The sequence below is a fragment of the Pomacea canaliculata genome, linkage group LG13 (assembly GCF_003073045.1).
Source record: "Pomacea canaliculata isolate SZHN2017 linkage group LG13, ASM307304v1, whole genome shotgun sequence".
Classification (NCBI taxonomy): Eukaryota; Metazoa; Mollusca; class Gastropoda; order Architaenioglossa; family Ampullariidae; genus Pomacea; species Pomacea canaliculata.
Window position 1 is genome coordinate 15,324,897 of NC_037602.1, and position 26,109 is coordinate 15,351,005.

Consider the following 26,109-nt stretch of genomic DNA (forward strand, 5'->3'; position numbering starts at 1 on the left):
GTTCAGTTCTTTGAGCCAACCCGGCTCAAGAAATCAGCACCAACATTGTCCGATCCCTTTACAGAGTCAAAATGCACGTCAAAATTCTGCAAAAACAGGGTCCACCTCATCACCCTATTGTTCTCAAATCGTGCAGTGTTCAAATAGGTGAGAGGGTTGTGGTCTGTCCGTATGGTAAACCTAACTCCTTCTAGGTATAACCGGAATTTCCTCACCGCCCACACGATGGCTAAACACTCCTTTTCGATAGTAGAGTATCTTCTCTCGGCCCCATTCAACTTTCTGCTTGCGTAGCAGACAGGGAATAACTTCCCTTCGTGTTCCTGCATCAGAACCGCCCCAACCCCTGTATCTGATGCATCTGTGCTTAAAACGTACATCTTAGAAGGATCTGGGAGCTGCAGCACCGGGTCACTGGTCAGGAATGTTTTGACGGTAACAAATGCCCGCTCTTGCGCTTCACCCCACTCGAGTGAATTTGGCTGTCCTTTCTTTAGAAGGTCCGTGAGAGGTGCCGTCACGGCTGCGAAGTGAGGCATATACTCCCGATAAAAGGATGCCAGGCCAAGGAAGGAACGTAATTGCTTCTTATTTTGTGGCCTTGGTGCATCTCTCACCTTCTTGACATTGTCCTCGTGCACTCCTTTCACTCCGCTCTTAAGACGATGCCCTATGAAGTCTACTTCATCAGTGCCGAGTATACACTTACTAGGCCTGGCAGTCAGGTTGTTCTCGACGATGCGATCAAGCAGCACGCGGATCACGCGGAGATGACCTTCCCAAGTCTGAGTGTGAACCAGTATATCGTCGGAGTAGTGCACGATACCCTCCAAGTCGTCTAATATCTTCTTTAAACCCCTCCTCAATGTTGCACCTGAATTTTTCATTCCAAACGGCATTCTCAAAAATTCGTATACACCATCGGGTGTAACGAACGCTGTTTTCTGGATGTCCTCTTCGGGTATGGTCACTTGCCAATAACCCTTGCTCAAATCGATTTTCGTAAAGAATCTGTCACCGCTCAGCTGTCGGAACAGATCAGCCGGCGTCGGCATGGGCTCTGGGTCCAAGTGGGTAAGTTTATTAAGTTTCCTGAAGTCGACGCACACCCTGTTGCTTCCATCTTTCTTTCTCACTACCACAACTGGCGACGCGTAGGGTGACTTGGACTCCCGAATAATTCCCAAACGCAGCATTTCCTCGATATCCTTCTTCAAAGACTCCCTGGTAGCATATGGTATCGGGTAAGGCTTACATCTGACCGGGACGTCTGACGTTAATCGTATCTCGTGCTGGATGAGGTTAGTTTTTCCCGGTACGTCCGTAAAGATACAGCTATGTTGTCTCACTAGTTCTTGTAGCTCTGCCCGTTGTTGGCTGGACAGATTGAGCCCGTAAACCAGGTTGTCCACCGACTCACCATGGTGTATGTCTCCCAGTTCGAGGAGGTCCTCACCCCCGTCCTCGACACACCCATCTTCATCTCTCATGATGGTGGCCACTTGACATGATGCCGAGTTGCTCAAGCTTGGCGGCCCATTAGCAATCGAAGCGATTGCTATCTCGGTAATGTTTTCAGCCGCTCTATCTGGATCTCTCTCTATGTACCGCTTGAGCAGATTGGCGTGGAACACCTTCTCCTTTCCTTTTATAAACACGACATAGTCGTTCAGACCCTTGACGTCTCGCACTGCAAACGGACCTTTCCAGTGCATTAACAGTTTATTGTGGTCTGAGGGTAGTAACACTAGGACTCTGTCGCCAGGCTTGAACGTTCTGTTCTTCGTCTTCCGATCATAGAAATGCTTGGCCTTTCCTTGAGCCTTCTCTAGTTCAGTCATCGCTAGCTGTAAGGTTTCTTCCAACCTTTCCCGCAGCTCGAATACATACTGATAGCTGTTCCGAATTTCGGGTTCGTTGACCTCCTTGGTCCATAGCTCCTTCAAAATGTGCATGGGACCTCGTATGGTTCGTCCAAATAACAGTTCAAAAGGTGAAAAACCCGTAGCCTCTTGGGTGACCTCCCGATAAGCGAACAGCAGTGCGTTGACGTATCGGTCCCACTGTCTAGGCTGGTCGCGGCACAGTTTTCTTAGCATGGCCTTAAGGGTACCGTTGAATCTCTCGACAAGTCCATTACACATCGGGTGGTATGGGGTGGTGGTAATCTGGCGAATGCTGAGGAGCCTGGAGACCTCTTTCATGCACTCAGACACAAACTGCGGTCCCAAATCGCTAAGTATTTCTTCTGGCACTCCCAGGCGGCTGAATATTCCAATCAAGGCTTCAGCGACGGTCTCAGTATCGATCTTCTTCAGAGGGACCGCTTCTGGGTACCTGGTTGCGTAGTCAACTAGCGTCAGGATATACCTATGTCCTGACTCGCTGGCAGGCTTAATCTCACCTATGAGGTCTACCGCTACCCGCTTAAAAGGCACATCCATCAGCGGCATCTTCTGTAAAGGTACTTTAGCCACCTTGCCTTTATGCACCGTTTTCTGACAGGCATCGCAAGACTGGCAAAAGCGGGTTACATCCCCGGAGATGCCAGGCCAGTAAAAGGCTGCAGTGACTTTGTCCAAAGTCTTCCTGACACCTAAATGACCACCCATGATGGATGAATGTGCGACGTCCATCACTGACCGCCGTAAGGGAGCTGGGACTAGCACTTGGCGGACCGGCTGCCCATTATGGAAGTTTCGCTGGCGGAATATGCGGTACAACACCCCTCCTTTCTCCTCAAACCTGATCTTTTCGTCATCTTCTGTGTACTTGGCGACCTGCTTGCGACATTGATCCAGTGTCGGGTCATCTCGCTGCATCCGAATGAGTTCTTCTTTATCAATGTCAGGCATTCTCACGTTCGGTATGACAGCTAAAGCTTGGGTTTTTACTTTTTCTTGGGCCGCCTGTGCTCTAGTCATTACAGCACATGTGTGTTCCCACTCTGGGTCGGGGTCATCAGCGGCTCTAGCGCCTTCAATGTTGCCGATGATCAGATCATATGGCGGGTTATCGAGGCATACTGCATTCACCTGGCCACTGAAATACGGCGATGATATTTCAACATCAGCAGTCGGCACATCCTGACTATGCCCGTGGCAGCATCTGAGCCTCGAGCTGTTACCCGTGAACTGGCCTTCTAACACAAGGTCTTTCCGGATGACGACTCCAGAACACCCAGTGTCCCTCAGCACGGTGACGTTGTTACCTCCCACCTGTCCGCGTGACACCGGCATATTACCAATGTCGCCGGTCTTTCTCATGGTAAACGCGCAGTCTACCACTGGAGTGTGCCGCTCGTTCTGGGTCGTGCTGTCAGTAGCGATCGTGTGTTGTCGTCGGCCTTCATAGCTTGGCCCTTGGCTGTCTCCCTCACAAATGGCCACGTTTGCTGACATCACAGGACGACGATTCGACGGTTGCGGAGTCCGTCGTGTGTTTCCCTCCAATGTTTAGCGGCTGGTTGAATGTCTCATCGAGTTGCTCGGGCACGCCATGGCTTTGTGACCCTTTCCACCGCAGGAGTAACACCGCAGCTCGTTGCCTTGATGCCGATCGTAACCTTGGCTGCGCTGGGCAGATGTGATGTTCTGGGCCGTGTCGGCTGCAGACAGGGACCCTCTTAACCTGGCTGTGAACTCTCTGCCTTGCGACTGCAGGTATCTTGTCGCAGCATTGGACAATGCTTTCAGGCTTTGGTCTTCTTGCTGCTGTAAGAAGACTGCCAAGTCTTTGGGGCAGGCTTCGATGAACTGCTCTTTGAGTACTATATACAACAGACCGTCGAAGTCCGTCTTCTGCCCCGCTGCCTCAATCCATCTATAAAGGTATGCTCTTAACCTTTCTGTAAACTGCTCGGGGCTCTCCCCTTTCTCAGGTTTACTTGCACGGAAACGTCGCCTAAAGCCGTTCTCCGTGAAGTCATATCCACTCAACAGCGCTTGCTTCAACTGATAATAGTCTTGAACCGCTTCTGTCGGCATGCGTGAGTAAATGTCCAGTGCATGCCCCGACAGTAACGCACTGAGCGACACCGCCCACTCACTTTGTGGCCAACTAGACAGCTCAGCATGGCGCTCGAACCGTTGTAAATAACTGTCCATACTGTCTTTACCGTCTACAAATTTCGGCAACTTTGGCCTCTCACACTTCACAGACACCTCCGACATGGTGACTGCTGGCCTCAGACGCGCCATCTCTAATTCATGCACGCGTTGTCTTTCTCTCTCTTCATGTTCCAGTTGTAATTTCCGTAATTCTCGCTCTGCAGCTCTTTCTTCTCTCTCCCTCTCTCTTTGTTCTCTTTCCATCTGTTTCTGCTCTCTTTCCCTCTCCTTCTGTTCTACAAACTCTTTTAACTCTTCTCTCTCCAGGCCTAATTCTTTGCCTAACTTCACTAGCTCCTTCGTAACTTCCATGGCTGTACACTCAACTAAAAAGATTCACTCACAGTTCTCTTGTCCTTTCTACAGCAGCTTCTTTGTACGGAAACGATGACGGTGCAGATCCCCGGACAGGCCCCCAGATGTTACGACCGTAGCGGTAACTTGGCTCGTTTAAAGATCTGAAAATCTGCGGTGTCACACTTTCCTGTACAAAGTCACTTCAGTCATCCGTTGAACAGAAGATAGAACACGTATACAGCGGCTCACACTGTAATATTTCTCAGTATTATTTCAATGTTCAACATCTCAACGTTATAACCACATAATCAGCGGACTGCCACACAGGCTATTTATATCCTCTTACTTTCAACTCACACAGAGTACTACTTCTAACTCACACAGAGTACTACTAACAACTCAGAAAAATCGAATAACGACCACCTAGGTCTACCCCAGCTTTTTATAGATCCCTTCTAAAATGCTAAAAATACAAAATAAAAAAAAAAATATTAAAAAATTAAGACGCAGTACGCCCTGACCTTGACATCGCCACTTCCGCCAAGGCCTCGTCAAACTAAAAATACTCAATTTCGTAACACATGCAATGGATTTATTCCTTTAGGGCCTCGTGTTATTCTTGGTGATTGGGGACGAGGTGAAGAATATGCCACAGACATAATTAATGTGTGTTTACAACTTTATACTTAGTAGAACATTTTTTCATTTTATGTCACTGTATGACAAGAGATTTATGGTGATGATGGATGCATGCAGAAGACATCATTATGGTGTGCTTATACTTACACTGTGTTTATAAAACTAAAATTTCTCAGTGAAATATAGGTATCCTGAAGGGATCTAGTCTGTTGTACAGGTTACAGTATAGCTTTAGCTTTTCCTTATTTCTGCTGCTTTATAAGACAGTGAAAGTAAGAAAGAGTAAGAGTGCATAAGGGTATACATGTTTACATGTATAGTTGTATACAACATCTGTATTCAGAAAAGTTAACATCTCACGAAGATTATCTTCTACATCTGTAATGTATTTTGGCCAGCCTTCATTAGTGTAGCGAATTGCTGCTTGAATCAGTCTGTCTTTTCTTGTCTCTTCTGCAATCTCTTTCAGACGCTTGTCTGAAGCTGCACATGACCACGAAATGTCTACACTACTCAAATATGCCTCAACATCTTCTGAAAGTGTTATAACATCAGATTCAGCAGTGGTTAACTGAGGACTTCGGGATAGAGCATCTGCAATGACAAGCTTCTTCCCTGGCACATACTCTGCCGTGATACTGAATCTCATGAGGCGCATCAACATGCGTTGGCATCTGATAGGAGTATCCTGCAAGTCACGATTGTTGATTAGTGGCACAATAGGTTTGTGATCAGTCTGTAGTCAAACATTGTCAAGACCAATCAGGTATCTGCTGAACTTTTCACAAGCCCAGACTGCTGCCAGTGTTTCTTTCTCTATCTGTGCATATCTGCATTCACTAGCAGTCAATGTTCTTGAACAATATGCTACAGCTTTGAGACCTTCAGGATGCTGCTGTAGCAACACGCCACCAATGCCATAACTACTAGCATCTGAGCTGACAATTGTAAGCTTTGCCGGATCGTAGAATGCAAGCGTTGGTGCTGAAGTAAGCAGTTTCTTCACATCTGCCATTGCTTTGACTTGCATCGAGCCCCAACTCCACTCTCGATCCTTCCCCAGCAGTTGCGTCAATGGCTGAAGTACTGTAGACAGGCTTGGCAAATACCGCCCTAAGAAGTTGCACATGCCCAGCATCCTCCTCAACTCGGGTACATTAGTTGGATCTGGCATGGCGATTATTGCTTCAACCTTTCCTGGGTCTGGTGAAATTCCATTCTTGCTGATTCTATGACCCAAAAATTCAATCTCATGCTTCCTGAGCTCACATTTCTCATAGTTGAGTTTCAGGTTAGCACTGGCAAGTGTTTTCATGACTCTCTCAAGATGTTTCTCGTGAGCTTGTTCATTCTCACTATAAACAAGGATATCATCAAAATAGCAGATTATGTTGGGCACATCCTTTAGGATAGTCTCCATGGTCCTCTGAAAAATCTCTGGAGCTGATGAAATACCAAATGGTAATCTCTTGAAGAAATATCTCCCACATGGAGTGATGAATGTAGTAAGTTTTGCAGAATCTGGATCAAGGGGAATCTGATAGAAACCTGATGTTGCATCCAGCTTGCTGTAAACTGCTGATCCAGAAAGCTTATGTAAAATATCTTCCAGTGTTGGCAAGGTATACCGCTCTCGCTTCACTGCGGTATTGAGCTTCTTGTAATCAACACAAATACGTATGCTACCTGATTTCTTCATTACTGGCACAATGGGAGAGCACCAATCTGTTGGCTCTGTTATTTCCTCTATAATCCCTGTTTCCTGCATTCTTTTTAATTCTTCCTTGACCTTGTCCAGCAATGGTATTGGTATTCTCCTTGCTGCATGAACACTGTATGGCTCAATGTTTTCTTTCAAGATGATTTTGACTGGAGGACACTGCACAGGTGTCTTGTCAAGTTTTCCAAATAAGGCATTGACAGCCTCTATCCTCTTCACTAAACCTAATCTGGATGCTGCTTCTCTACTAAGCAGATTTTCAGTGATTGCTTGCACAACAAACACTTTCAGTACATGAAGCTGGTCATGAATTCTTGTTGTAGTAATGAACTGTCCATCACACTTCAGGACTCCTCCTACACTCTTTAACACTACATTGGTCTTCAATAGCTTGGGACATGGTGACAACTTTTTGTACTGTGTAGATGAAATGACAGAAACATCTGCCCCTGTGTCAATTTTGAACTTGACATCACAACCGCCAAACTGTAATACAGTTGTCCACGGTGGTTCTCTACTGTCACTGCACAAAGTCCCTACAAAATGTTCCTTTACTTGTTTTTCTTCAAGTGCCTGCACTAACTTTGTTCTGCACACTGTAGCAAAGTGTCCAAGCCTACCACACTTGTTACACTTCCTTCCCTGAGCTGGGCACACACATGTGCTAGCGTGCCGTCTGCCACAACGAGTACAGCTTGACACGTTAACTGCTGACGATGCAAAGTCACTCTTTTCTGCTCTACCACGACGACGACCACTGAAGCCGCGCGAACTGCCAGTTGCACCTTTGCACTGACTATGTACTTGCTGAGCACCACCAGAGGCACTTTTCTTGAATTGCACTGCGTCCACATTTGTGCGACGCTGGTCAGAAAGCTGTGCTTTCACTTGCTCATATTGCCTTGCCTGCAAGATGGCGTCTTGCAGTGTTAAATCTGCCTTTAATTGTAATCTTTCGGACAAGTCTCTGTCGAGGATCCTAACACGAGGCGATCTCTGATAGCTTCATCTTTGTCTCTTACGTCTGCCTTTGCAGCGAGCTCGTATAAATCTCTAATGTATTCTTCGATACTTTCGTCCGGTTTCTGATTTCTGGCGTGAAATCGTGCACGCTCATGGATGATATTGCGTTTTGGCACAAAGTAGTCATCACATTTTTCCAGAACAGTGTCGTATTCTTGCCGCTGTCGTGCATCCAGACCAAACGACGTGAGAATGCGTTCTGCGTCGTTGCCCATAGTGTAGATCAAGGCACTGACCTGAACTGCTTCATCGTCTTTGTCTAGTTTTGATGCACATCTGAAACGCTGAAATCGTTGTTTCCACTCGGGCCACAAATTTGGCTGGGAAAAATTGAATTGTTCTGGCGCTCTAAACGGAGCCATATTCAGCAGCTTGCTTGATTCACTGTAATTATGACAATCCCAGTTCTGACACCATGTATCGTGCTGCGAGCTCTCAGCCGACCAACACAAGACACTGTTGATTTGATGCTATCGTGTTTAATCAACTAAAGACAATATGGCTGCTCGCCATCCTTGACATCACTAACTACTTAACATAAAGCCCCGGATGTCCCCCCCCCCCGGGATCACTCTTATCATGACAGTGGGTAAGAAGAATTGTTGAACCTTGATTGATCGAAGTCTTAGTGCAGCGCACTCATTCGCTGTTGCCACGAACGCTTTGAAGCGCTGTACAACGGCTCTGTCCGGTTTAGCAAACTCCAGAATCATGTGCTGCAGGTGCTGTCCGTGCTCGCGGAAAAAGCCGTCATAACACACCTGCCGCATCTGGAAATCGTTCTTAGTGTCGCGTGACCGCGACAAAGCCAGTCGAACTTCAACTGAGCGCAGACCATACACAGAAATGACAAAGACAAAATTCACGTAACAAACAAAACTAATTTAATAGCCACAAAAATAATACTGATAGGAATCAAAAATCAAACATTCCACACTCTCACATGAACAAATATAGATCAGCGCGAACAATCCAACACACAAAAAATAGATAAATTAAAATAAGACAAATCAGCTGCCCTGTGCACAGGCTAATCTCAGTCACCGTATATACAATACATCTTAGAACGAAACCAAAAAGTGCGGTGACGCCAGAGGCAGGCCATTGTAAAGACTCTGTGCCAGGCCTTACAGGCCAGGGACGCTTCCAGCATGTCCCCATCACACAGGTAGCTAAACACATTTACTAGTGCCTTTTGTTCCCCTTTCCAAACTCTTCCCCTCTCCTAAACTCGTATCGCCTGGTAGGTTTATTCTCCAATATGCATGGATGATATTGCGTTTTGGCACAAAGTAGTCATCACATTTTTCCAGAACAGTGTCGTATTCTTGCCGCTGTCGTGCATCCAGACCAAACGACGTGAGAATGCGTTCTGCGTCGTTGCTCATAGTGTAGATCAAGGCACTGACCTGAACTGCTTCATCGTCTTTGTCTAGTTTTGATGCACATCTAAAACGCTGAAATCGTTGTTTCCACTCGGGCCACAAATTTGGCTGGGAAAAATTGAATTGTTCTGGCGCTCTAAACGGAGCCATATTCAGCAGCTTGCTTGATTCACTGTAATTATGACAATCCCAGTTCTGACACCATGTATCGTGCTGCGAGCTCTCAGCCGACCAACACAAGACACTGTTGATTTGATGCTATCGTGTTTAATCAACTAAAGACAATATGGCTGCTCGCCATCCTTGACATCACTAACTACTTAACATAAAGCCCCGGATGTCCCCCCCCCGGGATCACTCTTATCATTGACAGTGGGTAAGAAGAATTGTTGAACCTTGATTGATCGAAGTCTTAGTGCAGCGCACTCATTCGCTGTTGCCACGAACGCTTTGAAGCGCTGTACAACGGCTCTGTCCGGTTTAGCAAACTCCAGAATCATGTGCTGCAGGTGCTGTCCGTGCTCGCGGAAAAAGCCGTCATAACACACCTGCCGCATCTGGAAATCGTTCTTAGTGTCGCGTGACCGCGACAAAGCCAGTCGAACTTCAACTGAGCGCAGACCATACACAGAAATGACAAAGACAAAATTCACGTAACAAACAAAACTAATTTAATAGCCACAAAAATAATACTGATAGGAATCAAAAATCAAACATTCCACACTCTCACATGAACAAATATAGATCAGCGCGAACAATCCAACACACAAAAAATAGATAATTAAAATAAGACAAATCAGCTGCCCTGTGCACAGGCTAATCTCAGTCACCGTATATACAATACATCTTAGAACGAAACCAAAAAGTGCGGTGACGCCAGAGGCAGGCCATTGTAAAGACTATGTGCCAGGCCTTACAGGCCAGGGACGCTTCCAGCATGTCCCCATCACACAGGTAGCTAAACACATTTACTAGTGCCTCTTGTTCCCCTTTCCAAACTCTTCCCCTCTCCTAAACTCGTATCGCCTGGTAGGTTTATTCTCCAATATGCAGCTGCACTAAGAAATATTTGTGTAGATGTTTGATATTTAATGTATATAAGCTGCTCAAAAAATTATCTTGATCGAAAAAATGCCACAGAAGTTTTGTGCTCCTCGCAGTTCCTGCCCTTGTTGTGGCGAGCTTTTCGCAGACGAAACTAAATATAGAAAGGACCCCCTTCCATGCACATGTGGAGACAGGCTCAGCACCCCGCATGTGCTTTTGGAATTACATGAAAACAAAGAAGAAAGAGATGAATTAAGTCAGGTCTTAAATAAACACAGGTTGGCCTTAACAATTACCAACTGTTCAACCCACCCAAAGACATATGGCACACCATACTATCATCAGTAGTGACAATGGTGACAAGCCACCCGCATGCTAAACTCACATAAGCAGGTTTAAGGTAACCCTAAGTCCTTACCAAAAAAAGCAAGCATAGGCATAATACCTTAAAGTAAGTAAAAGCCTAGGATATAGAAATAGGGCAACAAAAAGGATCTGGCAACCTGGACCATACCCCACCACTGCGGACTTGGCAGGCCTGCAGGACATCACGAGCGCAGCACCTCCCATGGTAAAGGGCACCAGTAGACAACACCTGCGGCAACAATGAACGACACCCCTTCTCCCTTCCCTTCCCCTCTTACCACTTGTTCCCCTTTCCAAACTCTTCCCCTCTCCTAAACTCCCTGGTCCCCTCCCCCACAGGGCGAAATCACCTTAAGGTGGAAGCACTTCCCTTTTCAAACCCAACAACAACAACTCCCTGGACACAGAGAGAGCGAAACTGGTAGAGGCGACAGACATGCGACACATTGGTCTCTTGAATGTAACGGTCAGGGTGTTCAGCGGTGAGACATAGAAGTGAACAGCACTACACGGAGGCAGCAGTCACTGCGATCCGATGTGGATTTATTTCTGAAAATCATGCAGTGGAAACCTGTGTATGAGGACAGACCTTCCACTGTATTAGCAGCACATTCATAACGGTTGCTATCATCGTACCTACCGAAGGGTAGTGCCCAATCGCCATATTCTCTTCCGAAGCTGTCTTGGATATAATTCGGCGGTCGACAGTTCCAGGGGACACCCGTGACATCCGTGACGACGATTTTCCGAGTGGATATAACTCTATGATCGTCTGTTCGGCGAACTTGGGTACCGAGAGTGTGTGTGTGTGGACACTGAATCATCTGACTGCTGGCATCAGATTATCTGAAGAGCAGAGTCGAGAGAATTATTACCTTTCTGCGGACGGTAGACAGTAGACGGTAGAGCTATTTTTCTTGTTTCTTTTTCATTCCATCATCATTTATTTTTCTTAAAACATTAAATGTGTTTACCGTTGGCCGGTCCTTTTTGTTGACAAAGGTGGAAGAGTGGGTTGAGCGAGGTTTACATGTTGATTCTGGATGTCATTTGGTTGCTGAAACATTTTCCACAATACAACATCAAGGGTCAGGAAGAGACACACGATCCTTTCAAATCAATAAACAATGATAACACAAGTACTTAATATTGAACTTCACGTTCAACAGTAACTACAGTAACAAGTGGCCATCCTTTCCTTCTTCTCCCCCAGTTTCTTTCTGTAATTTGTAACCGCGGCTTTTATATGTGTTGTGTTGCTCGTTTGTACAAATGCACTGAGCTGACTGACAAGCAGGAAGCTGTAATATTCAGGGTAACATTGTGCACATATTTACAGTATTCTGCTTCCGTGACGCTCGTGAGTGAACCGGGTACAGAGCTGTCACAAAGGTCGCTAATAGAATTCCTGTGTGCAGTGTAGCAGGATATACATTGCTCATAAGTTGTAAGTATCCCGATAAGTTTACAAAGGATAAACTAAGGGTCGTCCTGACAAATGACATCTATAGTTTGTGTGTCACGTCGGCGGACTTTGGCACGAGGATGTATACACAAGTGTGTAAACAGCTGAGGGAATTCCCTGGGGAGGTAGTAAGGACGGAGGGAAATGGACAGCAGTTTAACATCGGGGGTACACAGTCGTTCCTTGACAACAACGGTGTTGCAGTACCGTTCGTTTGTATAAAACACTCGCCTTCTCCGGTGGATTTGTTGGCGATAGTAGGACATCTGTCCATGGCAATGGGATGGCCAAACCCGCTGACATACAAATCATTGTCACTGTCCGACTCCTTCAGCCAAGTCTCGGTGAAAGCAAATAAAGATAATGTAAAAGCAAAAGAAGCTTTTTCTTTGACATCAAACGATAATTTCAGTCAGTAGTGAAACAGCAGTTAAATCTCATCCACTCAGTGGGAGATATTTTATAGGTGATGTGTACTTCAACACTCCCTACATTTCAGATGAGTCATCAAGTGTTTCAATAAACTCACTGGGGCCTGAGCCTCGAGAAAACCAGCAAAGACCATATCCTGCCCCAACGGTCACTCATTACAACATCGAACACACCCTGATGTTGATCTATAATACGTATTCATTGAGTTTAAAATTCGGTTTAAATATAACAATACACTTCTGTACACCCCTACCCACTACATATAGAATATGATGATATCAAAGCTGAAATATTATTTCGCGATTCGGGAAACTCCGATGAAGTAGATTGACATTGAATATACAGATGTTAGTTCCGCCATCTTGCCATTCCAGAGCAAGAGAAATAACTGAGTTATTCCACTGCAAAAGTGCGAGAAAGATTTACTTCAGGACAGGTGAGTACTTATTTCCTTCTGTCGTTGATATGATAAAGACTTCAATACAGCGATGACATCCCCATCGTGGCCTGAGGAGGGAGACACAGGCTGTGAGTGTGTTTGAGGTCATCACAAGTAAGGAGCAATACTGAGCAGTACTGAGTGAACTGAGCGACATATTGGGTATATCACAGTCCTGAAGTAAGCTATGAAGTAATCAGTAATTGTCTCCACTAGCTGGGGAAACAGTGCTAAGAGCGCTCTCATCTGATCTGAGAGACGCATGGGTTCGACACTATACTAACCTAAGACCTCATACACATGATATTTTGCTGGTTTCTCACCAAGAGTGGAGATCACGTGGTGCAGACGCTGCTTCCTTCAAACTTGGTCCTGTAAAGGGGAGACCACTGTCAGCAATGTCTGGTCATCCGTCGTCTGCTCGGGTGAGCCACTCTCCTTCCCTGCACACTTAGAGTACTTCAACTATTTTTATCTTCCTACTTTTGTTGTGTGAAAACACCTTTAACTAGTATAAAGCTGATGTAGATGTTTAATGTCATCCTGTACATGATCATCTCAGTGATGTACCCGGTGTTCAGTCTCACGATGTTGTCCTCTCACTGTAACAACTGTCACAGGGACAGCGACCTAAAAGACGAGGTGGAAGACAGAGTTGTAGAGGCGGTGGCCGGGTCAAAGTTTACCTACACGCTGTGACTGATGAACAGGCGACACTACTTACAGATACAGGTAGGTTGTATTTCTTAGTATGGCTTACTTTTTAAAAACTGACAGTAGATGAAAGTAAGATAAAAAGTAGACAGAAAAAAAATAAATTGAATAGCATTCTTATGTCAACATCATGAAAATAGCGGACAACCGACAGAGAAATGATAATCATAATGAGCTGCTTTATGATCACGAGTTCAGTAATGATGATCTGTGTTCGATGTGAAGGTTAAAAAAAGAAGACACCAGTAGCGCAATCAGCCGTTACAGCTTCTCCTAACAATACCTGATCAGTTAAAAAGAATTTGTCTGTTATAATTAAGAGAAATGTGTATACGCATTGATAGTCACTCATGAAAAAGTTTTTTTTTATTTAAAGTGAACACACGCCCCTTGGATGAGGTAAAGAAAAATACAGGAGCTGATGTAGAGTTTGACCCCAACCTCTCACCTGTACCAGGTATGAAGATTCTTATCATCAGCGGTCTTCCTACTCAGATCGAGGCGGCAGTCAAGCTCATCAACCAGAAGAGTGGTTCAAAGGTTTGTTTGTTGGCAAACAAATGTATATTACAGCAGTGTGTAATAGACTACAATGCAAGAGATCAGAAAAAAATACCTTACAGGTTGACAGAATTATACAACTGGCCATCTCATGTATTACATAGCAGTAGCCAATACAAGTAAAGTTTGAGCAGAAATACTCAAATGATTTGATAGGCAGTTATTATTTAACTGACCAGACTGGTGTTGACACAGGAACCATTACCAGACCAGGCCCAGACATTCTGGCTACAGTGGGTTGAGGCCGCGTTCCCTCATCTCGACTCTCGCGCCTACTTCCTGCCTCCTGTCTACGTCAACCGCGTGGCCATGACTAGACAGTCAGCTGCTGGTCAGGAGGTTCTCGTCCTACAGTCAGGTCAGTTAGGTCAGTCAGGTCAGTCAGGTTAGACAGCGATGTCATCAGCTGCTGCTTCCATTCCTCAGCCACCACGCGTGCAGGACAGTGACATCAGAGACGATGCAGCCATGCAACGGGTGCTCTACTGTCTCCAGAAACTGTGTGAAGACAACAAAGAAGTCATGGTTGGACTGACTCAGCTTCAGTTCGGCGACTACCTGGGGGAACCTTGTTACACTGCTGCAGCTGCACAGCTCCCCCTACCGGCCAACCTCCCATCTGCTCTGCCACCCGACTGGAAACAAGGCGACTTTGATGTGCTTCTCATTCACCGACATTTCGGTTTAGTCACGTGCGAGGTGAAGGCGTTTGGTGACAACACACAGGCACTGAATATGTCGAAAGACGATAAAGACAAAAACATCAGAAAGAAGCTGACGGAGGCCATGTCACAGCTGGACAAGGCGGAGGCCATGTTGTCTCACCTGGTGTCTGACATCGCTCCCGGTCTGCCCGTCACTAAGGTCATCGCCTTCCCCAACCTCACGACTGATGAAGTTCAACAGGCCATTTCCGGCGACCCCCAGCTGACTCAGGTTTCATCTCTCTTCTGTCTATTTTCATTATTACGTCTACAAACATGTTTCTAAAAAAAAGAAAAAAATGAATATGCCAACATTGTAGAAGAATTAAATGACATCTTTGAAATGTTTTGATGGTTTGAAAGAGTCTGTGGATGTTTAAACATAACACTTTTTTTAGTTTTTCCAAGCTTCAAGCAAGTTACAAGTATTTAGCATGGTTTTAAAAACGTGTCACACAAGCCATTAGTAAACTACGCTGTTTGTTTTACTTTTACATCTTAGTAAATACTTTATAATAACTGTGTAATTACTTTCATGTTATTGTGCTTTAGATCTGTTAGTTAAAAACCTCGACATATTTAGCTCATTTTTCTTTAAGTCAGAGGACTTTTTATACAGGACCTGTGTCGGTGTCTGGGAGCAAATGATCCCTCCAACATCCGAGGTCTGTGTCTGTGCTGTGATCAGTTGTCTGACCCCAAGACCCCGTATGACGTCAGCGGTCCGGTGGCGCAACGGTTAGCGCTGTTAGCGCCTGTCACCAATACAGTGAAGGTTGGCTGCCCTGAGTTCATTTCTCGTCTCGGGCACGCTGTTCTTTCTCTGCACGTGGCATCTGTTTACAGGGCTGGCTGCTTGCCGTAATATAGCCTTAGTTGCTGACACGGCGTAAAACACCAATTCCCCCCTATGACGTCAGTAGTCACGTGCTGAAGGAACTCGGACACTGGTGGCAGCGACGTGTGGCTGGGGCTGGACCTGTCAGTCACATGACACCTCAGTTGTACAAGACACTGGTAGCCAGGTAAATATTACAATAATGTGTAGTCACAACACTGTCACAGTCTAAGTCCTCTCGTGTACGATGTTAGATGTGACATCAGTGCTCACGCCACTGTTGTCGTCAGAGAAATCGTCAACTGACTAAATTTTAAAAGCAAGATTTTTATCTTGAGCAAGTTTTGGTAACTGTTACCAAATGTTACAGTGAAAATGTGGAAATGTGATGTTGATGTTGATGGGCGACGAAGCACAAGTCCCTAACGCCGATGTCGTCGTCAACGGCTTGTCGGTTGGTCCTCAATCTGCTGTGCCAACCTCTTCAACAAACTGAGTCTTTACAGTCGAAGAGATTTCCAACAAAACTTTATTCACAGTATATACAACAGTCCTTACATGAAGACGCGCTGGTAAATCGGCGACACGCGCTGTAACTACACTAACAGCCAGCTGCTGACGTCACGACTGCACGCGCCTCATAATTCTGAGCACAGTGACACACCTTATACAGTCAAATCTCGCTACTATGCCACCTGCCGAGGAAAAGATGCACGAGAACGAGGAGATCGAGCTGTCTGTCTTTCTCAAAGCCGACGAGCGCCTCGCAACTGGAGGGTCTCTCACGATGGAGGAGATTGCGGAGGAGATGCTGTGCAGTGAGGAGCCGATGGAAAGCGAAGAGGACGAGATCGAGGAGGAAATTGTTCCGATCGAGGAAGCCCAGGCGCTAGGAGCACCATCCACAAATTGTTACAACAGAGAAGCGGGAAGCCAAGTGTGATGCCAGCGTGCCATCGACTAGACAACGAGATGTACGACATCCGCCGACAGAACATGCGCCAGCTCACGATTCTTGAGAGCTTTGGACTGACGGGTAACGAACAAAAAAAGCAGTTTTTACGAACCCTCGCTACTATGCCACTTTTGCTCGGTCCCGGTAGGTGGCATAGTAGCGAGATTTGACTGTATTACATTTACATTGTAAACATGTCATTATCACCAGTCACTTGTAACCCACTCTAGACCAGACGTTTTTCTCCTCAAAGATTTTCCCACATTCACACAAAGAAAGCATGCAAACACCCCTCCACACACAGAAAGTCACTAATGTGATATAATAATAACAATAACAATAAGTACATAATTTGTAAGGCGCATACTCAAACTCCTACTGAGCAAGCTCTTAGCTCTTAAGAACAAGAACGAGGCATGGAAAGCATACGAAGGACAGGAAAATGAACAAATACCCCACGAACTAAAAAAACTGTCTAAAGATGAATAAATACAAATACAGAAAACGCAGAGGAACCAAATAACAAGAACAATGTAAAAGTAAGACGAGCAGGGAAGGTGTGACAAAGGACTAGCATGGTGGGAAAGGTGTTAGGAGTCATGTTCACGGAATATATATTTCAGCGCAATTGAATCATCCATTGATGTTGTTTTTCATGTTCAACAAAAAAAAAAAAAAAACAAAGATGTAAGCAATGCAAGTCCGACTGTTTGCCGGAGGCGAACCATTGTCACAATGTTATAATTATTCTTTTTTTTTCTGAGTAATTATTTTTCTCCAGCTCACTAACTGCCTGCTGTAAACTTGTGAAACTATAAAAATATTTTCCCTTACAAATTTTTACCATGCTGTTCTGCATTTTGCTGGAGTACTTCAATTTTTAATTTGGAACAGATCATTGTGTCCGTTATAGAAGTAAGCTTTAGCAAAATTCTTCAGATAACATAAGTTAGAGAGTGAAAAGTGATTCTTTAGGTTTAATAGAAATCATTTATTTTTATTTTCGAAAAATGAAATGAAGTTAACCATCAACTTATTATTAACTGTAAGAAATAGAAATTGTTTTTGTAACACACACCAACTGATGTGACTGTACTAGATTCTGTGGTCCGGCGACAACAGTGACTGTGCCATGTACATGTCCTCCACGTGTGAGTGTCAAGACCCTGGGTCAGGCCGTGTGGTGGACAGGACAGTGCTATACTGCTGTCATCACACTCTTCCCGGAGCAACTTCACCTGCTACACACGGCGCCTCCCACACTCTTTGTCACCGGACCGCCCGGTACAGGTAAAATTTGTGGTGCTGCTGATGATGGGCATAAAATGGCTGCTTGGTGGTCACCCCGTCTACATTGTGAGTACTGGTGATGAGAGTGGTGCAGCGTGCATCATGCTGTGTCACCTGTTGCTGCAGACAGTAAAGACACAACAGTCAGCAGGTGTCTCACCCGGTCAGCCTCACCTCCTGGAGTATGATCTTGTTAACGGTAAAGACGTGGAAGACATGGAGGCAGAGAAGGCCGTCAACGACTTGTCACAGGCAGCAAGAGGAGGGTCGTTGTACGTCATCGCTGATGAAGTAACGTGAGTATTACATCGTGTGATGTGATGACAGACACACAGGTAGATGCCGATTGCTGTGATCTAATAATCACAACCAGGTGTTTAACAGGAGATAATTCCTTAATCAAAGGAACTCGTGACTTGCTCACGCAAGTTTCGCTCGGGTACACAACTATTTTATTCGCGGACGCTTTTTGCAATGACTTGTACGCATGCGCGAACTGCCATACGTGGGTACCAAGGGGACAAACCTTCACCTCGATCATCCGAAAGAAACGCTAGGTATAACAGTAAGAAAAGCCGAGATGGATGTGCTACAAGACTGCTGGTAACATGAAATGAGAAAGTTGTGATTTGTCCTGATGAACACATTGCGACAATTAGCACTGACTTGAAGACAACGAAGGTGAACAAAGATGTGGAACAGAAGAGGACACCAGTTGATGGATGCAATACATGCTCAACAGCCAAAACAATGATAATAATACTGAATGTGCATTTAAGACTTTATTTTCAAAGTAAGGCAGAACAAACTTGCTTCTTATGTATTTTGCATGTTTAATATATTTTCAGGTAGAATTTCTTTTGTAAGTTACACATGTACGACAACTATATTTACTACTTATCTTGCAGTCAGTTTCACCACCTCATCCTTTGTCTACTATAGATGACATAAACACAGAAATGAGAGATATCTTTTTCGTACGTGTACATGTACGTGTTGAACCAGACGAGTCCCTTAAACATCAGTTTGTACATCTGTACACAATTCATTTCAATAACAAACGGTAATGCTTGTCAATTCATTAATTTTATTTGTACAAGATACATTTATGTGTATATTTACACATTTTGCTTCAGACAACAGACATATATTCGCTCTTGCCTCCCTCACTAATGTAACACAACCACACAACCACATCATTCACAGATATTCACACACATTGTTATGTAAATTGTTAGTTAGCTTATCATACAACTAGCCTCCCCTTGACCAGGCCCGGTTCTACCTATTAGGCGAACTAGGCAATCGCCTAGGGCGCAGCGACCGAGGGGGGCGGAAAAATGGCCTGCTTTTTTATTTATTTTTTTTTTCAATGAATAATTTTAGGGAAAAATATTTTCACAAAATGATATTAGCAGGACACCTTTCCTCTGCTTGTAGACTGACCACCACGCTAGTTTCTCAGTACATGTATGACTGGAAAACCCCATTATCGCATTATCCCAGGGCGCACTTGAAGTGACCACAGCTAACCAGCAGGGAAGTAGAGGGCAGAGGGGCGGGGAAGGGAGTTGAGAGGGGCGGCGTTGGTGGAAGACAAAGGTGGAAGGCACCTTTTCCTCTGCTTGTAGGTTGACTTCACCACCGAGTTTCTCAGTTCATGTAGTGATGTAGTACAGGAAAACCCATTATTACAGGGCGCACTTGAAGTGACCAGCTAACCAGCGGGGAAGAAGAGGGCGGAGGGCGCGGAGGATAGACACGGAGGGGCGGGTTGGTGGATGGGGGCTTGGTCAGTGCGGACCCCTAGGATGGAGTGGACCGCATTCCACTAATACCAACCTCACCTTTCTTTCTTCTATCTTACTATTGAAGAGGTTCCACACTTATGCATTGAAAACACTGCAGCTGAGATCAGGGACAACAACACTGACTTGAGTTTGCTACGCGAGTTTCTCTGTGGTTATGACAACAGTTTTATGCTCAATATTGATTACACTTACGAACTTTCAACCCGAAGGAACTTAGCTAATGTCACGAACGAGTTCTTAGTTAATAAGAGTATTAAAGTCTCTAGCAGACAAACATCAAGGTAGAGCCATTTGAAGTTTATAGCATATCTATTTACTGACACTGATGGCCTATAGTCTTGTACTTACTGTTGTGACTCATGGTCGTGAATATTTAACTTTCTTATTAATTATTAAATTTCTGTTCGATTGGTGTATTACGCTTAATTTAGTTGTCAATTTGTAATGTTTATCTTTATTATCTAAAGTGCATCTGTTTGTCTACAGTTTGAATTGATAGCTTGTTGTTATGCTCCATTGACAGAATATTTGAAATTGGTTATTAAGAGATAATGCCTACTAAGACCTACAGTCTATATACTTCTCTTGTTTTCAACAAACCCTATGCTGGACACCACGCGGTGTTGATCACTGGACTGTGTGGGGAGCTGCCCTGACACCATGATTTACAACTTTGTATTGTTAGTGTCCAGAAGACTCTCTCTTGACAGACTCTCTCATTGCCCGCCCACCTGTGAGGTGTGACTTTGGATGGGAACAAAGTACAGGTAGCTGCTATCAGGGTGGTCTAGAGGCTGGAAGCTGTGATAGCTTGAGTTTTAGACCACACAGCAAAATAAGACCAGAGCAAGGTGCTACCATTTCTGTCTCCATCAGTGTGGCACATCCATAAACCTTTTACACGAGTGTTTGAGATTCCCTACTCATAAGTGTAGGTCTGATTTGGAGCATGCAAGCATCCATGTGTGTATGATGCACGCCTGCAATTGAAAACAGACGTACCTTTTCTTGACAAAAAGTAGTTCTTACTTATAAGTTATTAATCAATTCTGACAGCAAATTCTCGAAAAAGATTTAATTTTAGTAAGCCATTCTTTGACACTTCTGGGTTCTAATGCCTCTGGTCGTAATGAGTTCTTGTAGAAAACCACTTTTCTACTATTTTTAAGCAGCAAACATGTAGTCAGTTCGGTTTTACTTGTTAGTTCGTCTGTAAGATGAGAAAGAAGAGAACGATTGAAAGGACTTGCCGATGGAGGTGCTTGGTGGACAGGCCCACAGGTAGCGATAAATCTGTCACAGTTAATGACCAGTCGGATCAGACTAGAAGACTGGACAAAGAAGGTGGTGCGATGTCACTCGATACTTGATAGTTGTCCGTGAGATGAGAAAGAGAGAGGAGAGAAAGATTGAAAGGACCTAAGTGGGGTGGCAGTGGAGAAGGGTAGAGATAAATCTCTACCACTTTAAAGAAAGTCAGATCACATTACCAGGGCTGGACAGCCAGAGACTGGGGAAGAGGTAGTTGTAACTTTGAACTTAAAACCCACAGGACGATGTCAAAACCTCACTTTTCTGAGCGGCTGCAGACATCTCGTGCTGCTGTTTGAACTTACTTTGTAATCGTCTGTTCGGGTGCTTGGAGCTATCATCCTTCCACAGCTGAGTCAGTAAAGGTTGTGAACTGCTTTTAGCCGTGCCAGACTGAACAGAGCTACTGTCCTACAGCCACTTCATGGGAGTTTGTAAAGATAAGTTCGCATGAATTTTATACACTGTGACATAGCTGTATATATTTTATTAACACGATTTATGTCTTTCTTTACATTAATTTCATTTCCTTATTTCTTATAGTGCTTATTTTGATTGTGTGGATGCAACGGGTTGCGATAGCGGTGGTGTAACTTTTTGCAAAACTTTTCATTGCACAAACGGGTCCGTGACAGTCTGGTGGTCTTTATCACATCACAATCGTGTTGAGTTCTGAGACAGACCGCCGCAATCTTTACTGGTGATACTTAAGCCTAGCTTTCTTGTTTGAACTGCGTCCATTGAAGACAGATTTAAACAGATTCAGGAGCACAGTGCATTGTTTGGATTTCTTTATGATATCTAAAGCATTTCTGAAAAACCAAGGAAGGACATTCTACTATCTTGCGAGGTCTTGGCAAAGGCACTAATGCACAGAGACAGCAAAGACATTGACGCGGAGGAACTCTGTTCTGAATTTCAGGTTGTGGCTAGAAGACTTCCCAAACCTAAAATGAACCCCAAAGAAGTCTTAACATTCATAATCCAACATAAGCTATTTGATATTGTGCCGAATGTTGTAGTGTCTCTCAGAATTTTATTGACCCTTCCAATTTCTGTTGCCAGTGCAGAACGGAGTTTCTCAAAATTAAAATTAAGTAAAAACTATACGAGATCAACAATGTTGCAAGAGAGACTGACTGACTGGCCACCATATCTATCGAACATGACTTGGAAAATGCACTCAATCTGAAGGAACTGATAACTCGTTTTGCACAGCAAAAAGCAAGAAAAGTGAGGTTTTAAGCATCAATTTCATGACCAGGACTAAATAAATTGCAAAACAAATGATATAACATGGTTCACTTTTTGTGAGGTGGGGGGGGGGGGCGCAGAATTTTTTTTCGTCTAGGGCGCAACACAGCCTAGCGCCGGCCCTGCCCTTGACATCAACGTATTAAACATTTACTGTCTAGTCACACAAACACAGACATACTCTGAACACGTGACACAAAGCTGTTCTTTATTGTGATTAAAAGTGATTTTTGTGTTCCTGATACTTCATAAAATACTTTGACAGGAATTGAAAACTTGTGATGTTTGTGCGCTCCACGACCTTTGACCAGCAGGAAGCTGTGTGTGACGGTAACTATTGTAACACTCATGTCTGTCAGAGGTTACACTTCGACACTGTGTGTGAGAAGCTGCTGACAGAAGTTCCTCATCTCCATCTTTGGGCGGCAAATTGTTACCATGGTGACGCACCCGCCGGCTGGCAAGTGGAATATTTAACCAGACCCCTCCGCTCTCCTCCGGCCGTCGTCAGGGAAGTCGAGAAGAACACATTGATCACTATTGACCGTCTTGTTCTCCCGTACAGCGAGCGAGGTGTGCCCGACCACACAGACGGCCCGCCAGTCAGACGACTGTCTCACCGAGGTCAAGGTCACTCAGGTGACAGTCCAGTTCACTGTGTGACGTGTGGTCGTGACGTGGCCAGCTTCCTACACAGTCTCCGTGTTGGTGTTACAGGTAGGTGTGTGTATTGTGTAGTGTAACGTCTGTTGACAGATAAACAGTTATCAGTGTGATAAATAACAAGCAGGTGAGAAACAGTTTTGTGAATATGAGTGGCATGTCACTTCACTTAACTGGCTACAGGGTGACAGCTCTTCATTACATTTCGTCTTTTCCCTGCGCCAGGGTTTGTGTGTACAAGTCATCTGTGAGTCTGTGACATCAGGTTTCTGTCTTCACATTTTGTCTGTTTTCTAGAACATTTTTATTCAACTGTAACATCTGCGCCATCTTGCCCTATGTGAGACCTGTTTATCATTTGTATTACTTGTGTCTACTTCACTGACACTTCTAACATGTTTGGCACTGCTGACCACTCAGTTTTCTAGTTTGTGATGTGTGGACCTGTGTCATATGGCTGCACTGTCTGTAGAGTACATGTTTGTGTCCTCTTCATCTCAACGATGTGACTGATGATGAGTGTGACATCAGGGATTGGTGGTTGTGTGTCGTCTGCTCCATGTGTGTTTGAGGCTGCTGTCACGATGGCTTGTGTCTGGTTACTTACCTGTGTTGTCTACAACTGAAGTATTCAGGTGAATCTTTGTTCACCTCCTCTTGACTGTGTGAGACTTGAAATGTTGCTGTGTGTAACGCCGTTGTTTGTGTTGTTTACTTTGTGTACAACATGTTGAGTTTACCTACAGTGTGATTGTGCTGTGGAGTGTGATAATCTACATGGACATTGCTGACTGCTGATGTCAAAGGTCGTAGCGGTAAAGTGCGCTATCAAGATGTCATCATCATCATCATGATTAAGACACAGTATTAGTTACGTGTGTCTGACATTTTACGTGTTTTTTTTTTATCCATGTGTCAGTTAGTATGTACGCTGTATCTCCGATCAGTAACTAATAATAGAAACTTACTTTGAATGTTAACAGAGAATGTCACGACAACAGCCACGACCGTCACCTCCACCACCGGCACCACAACACAGCCCTGCCTACAGTGGAGAAACGTTCTGGTGGTGTACTGGTCTTACATGACTGACGACTCCGGTATGGTGAATGGACTTAAAGAAGCGGGTATCCCAGTGCGTGTGATGAATTACAATGACATCGATGACGTGGCCACGGCTCGCAGTGACGTGGTGTGGGTGACGCTTGGATATGATGTTAGTGGTCTGGAGAGAAAAGTCGTCGTGTGTCTGGAGGATCATGATACAGTCCGGTTCCACGCTATGTCCCGGTGTACGTCACAACTTGTGATTGTCTACGATGACGACAAAACGAAGGATAAGTGACGTCATACACATGTTGTGTGTGACACATATATGTATATCTATTTATATACTCACGGCTTTCACCCGTTTAAAGAAGCAGTGAGGCGAAGTAGCAAGGGTAGTTACAGGCTGCAGCAGGCAAAGTGACGAGCGATGCATCGCCCTGACCAGCTGCCAAGTGGATGTAAAGAGGAAGAGAAAACGGACGCCGTCTAACAAAACAAACAAAACAATGATGACGGGAATAGCAAATGGAAGCGGATCTAGAAAATATAACTAACCTCCCGACGACTGGATGTGAAGTAATAAAGAACGGTTATACTTTTGTAAGGATTTAATTATTCAAAGCAGTCAGGACCGTATGCTTTTGTGTTTGCGTATTTGTACCTTAAGTGTAACATTATTGAAACATGTGCTAACAATAAAAAAGGTCACATAATAATGCAGAAATGTTTATTATGTTATTGACAATATTTAGTGAGAATTTATGAATAATAATGATTTTCTAAAATGCTATAAATAGTGATAAACATATTGTCTAAACGTAGAGATGTAAAACATAATCTGTTTAAAGATAGCAATACACTCTCCGGCAGCCTGAGACGAGATCTGAACCCAGTGCAGCCAAGTCTCACTGTATCAGGTGCTAACCGTTGCACCGCAGGACTGACCCTGGAATATTCTTTACAAAAAAATACAATCTGTACAGAAACACGTACAAACAAACAGACAGACAGACAGACAGACAGACAGACAGACAGACAAGGATAGTGGGAATGAGCTAGACAGAACTGTCGCGTTCCACCCCCAGCCTCGCCGGAAGAACGCTCACAGCCGCTCACACAGCCGGCCAGAGACGCACAGACGCTCGGCCGGAGGCAGGCAGCGACTTACCTATCGAAACCGTGCACTGCACAAACCACGACAAAAAAAGGGGAAAACGATACAAGCACGCAGTTTAATAAAAATAGAAACACGAATACACGTACACACACACACCCATAAAAACCAGATAAAAAAATACACCTACGAGTACTCGTCAAAAAAATAAATAAAAACTGGGAACTGCCTCCCCGCAAAGAAAGTTACAAATAATATTCACACACAGCAGAAATGAGGAAAAAATGATAAATAATGAGGAAAAAATGATAAATAAATAATAATGAGGAAAAATGATAAATAAATGATAAAATGATGAAAAAAGGAATAAAAAAGAAATGAAGAAAATGATAAATAATGAGAAAAGATGATGAAAAATGATGGAAATGAGGAAAAAATGATAAATAATGAGGAAAAAATGATAAATAAACGATAAAAAAATGAAAAAAGGAAGAAATGAGGAAAAGTGATAAATAAATGATGAAAAATGAATAAAAAATGATAAATAAATAATAATGAGGAAAAATGATAAATAAATAAAAAAAATGATGAAAAATGGAAGAAAAAAGGAAGAAATGAGGAAAAAATAATAAAAAATGACGAAAAAATGATGAAAAATGAAAGAAAAAAGGATAGAAATGAGGAAAAAATGATAAATAATGAGGAAAAAATGATGAAAATGAAAGAAAAAAGGAAGAAATGAGGAAAAAATAATAAAAAATGACGAAAAAATGATGAAAAAATGAAAGAAAAAAGGAAGAAATGAGGAAAAAAATAATAAAAAATGACGAAAAAATGATGAAAAATGAAGAAAAAAGGATGGAAATAAGTAAAAATGATAAATAATGAGGAAAAAATGATGAAAAATGATAATTAAATAATA

The 26,109-nt window shown here is 44.0% G+C and overlaps 4 protein-coding genes across 4 annotated transcripts; 2 read left to right on the forward strand and 2 right to left on the reverse strand.

Moving 5' to 3' along the window:
- Window positions 1-2: 2 nt before the first annotated feature.
- Window positions 3-3,266, reverse strand: LOC112554472. The gene has a single exon (XM_025222252.1). It carries the CDS (start codon window positions 3,264-3,266, stop codon window positions 3-5), a length of 3,264 nt encoding a protein of 1,087 aa, XP_025078037.1.
- A 2,521-nt stretch (window positions 3,267-5,787) lies between these two features.
- LOC112554473 lies at window positions 5,788-9,730 on the reverse strand. The gene is made up of 5 exons (XM_025222253.1): window positions 9,532-9,730; window positions 9,092-9,220; window positions 8,449-8,611; window positions 7,788-8,172; window positions 5,788-7,671 (listed from the first exon to the last, which is right to left on the reverse strand). The coding sequence occupies exons 1-5, from the start codon at window positions 9,728-9,730 to the stop codon at window positions 5,788-5,790; spliced, it is 2,760 nt and encodes a 919-aa protein (XP_025078038.1).
- Window positions 9,731-14,289: 4,559 nt separating this feature from the next.
- LOC112554476 lies at window positions 14,290-16,045 on the forward strand. The gene is made up of 3 exons (XM_025222257.1): window positions 14,290-15,133; window positions 15,521-15,654; window positions 15,994-16,045. Exons 1-3 carry the CDS (start codon window positions 14,594-14,596, stop codon window positions 16,043-16,045), a joined length of 726 nt encoding a protein of 241 aa, XP_025078042.1. The 5' UTR covers window positions 14,290-14,593.
- Window positions 16,046-22,628: 6,583 nt separating this feature from the next.
- LOC112554011 lies at window positions 22,629-24,673 on the forward strand. The gene is made up of 2 exons (XM_025221566.1): window positions 22,629-23,077; window positions 24,007-24,673. The coding sequence occupies exons 1-2, from the start codon at window positions 22,642-22,644 to the stop codon at window positions 24,366-24,368; spliced, it is 798 nt and encodes a 265-aa protein (XP_025077351.1). The 5' UTR covers window positions 22,629-22,641; the 3' UTR covers window positions 24,369-24,673.
- Window positions 24,674-26,109: the final 1,436 nt, after the last annotated feature.

Bases quoted from the DNA above. Each gene is read 5' to 3' on its own strand.
- LOC112554476 (XM_025222257.1), top strand. From the start codon at position 14,594: ATGTCATCAGCTGCTGCTTCCATTCCTCAGCCACCACGCGTGCAGGAC. The intron at 15,134-15,520 runs GTTTCATCTCTC...CTTTTTATACAG, and splicing joins GCGACCCCCAGCTGACTCAG to GACCTGTGTCGGTGTCTGGG. The intron at 15,655-15,993 runs GCCTGTCACCAA...GTACGATGTTAG, and splicing joins CAACGGTTAGCGCTGTTAGC to ATGTGACATCAGTGCTCACG.
- LOC112554011 (XM_025221566.1), top strand. From the start codon at position 22,642: ATGTTTGTGCGCTCCACGACCTTTGACCAGCAGGAAGCTGTGTGTGAC. The intron at 23,078-24,006 runs GTAGGTGTGTGT...GAATGTTAACAG, and splicing joins TCTCCGTGTTGGTGTTACAG to AGAATGTCACGACAACAGCC.
- LOC112554472 (XM_025222252.1), bottom strand. From the start codon at position 3,266: ATGAGAAAGACCGGCGACATTGGTAATATGCCGGTGTCACGCGGACAG.
- LOC112554473 (XM_025222253.1), bottom strand. From the start codon at position 9,730: ATGCGGCAGGTGTGTTATGACGGCTTTTTCCGCGAGCACGGACAGCAC. The intron at 8,612-9,091 runs GTGATGACTACT...GTCTGCGCTCAG, and splicing joins CGACACTGTTCTGGAAAAAT to TTGAAGTTCGACTGGCTTTG. The intron at 8,173-8,448 runs GTTCGTGGCAAC...TCATAATTACAG, and splicing joins GTTGTACAGCGCTTCAAAGC to TGAATCAAGCAAGCTGCTGA.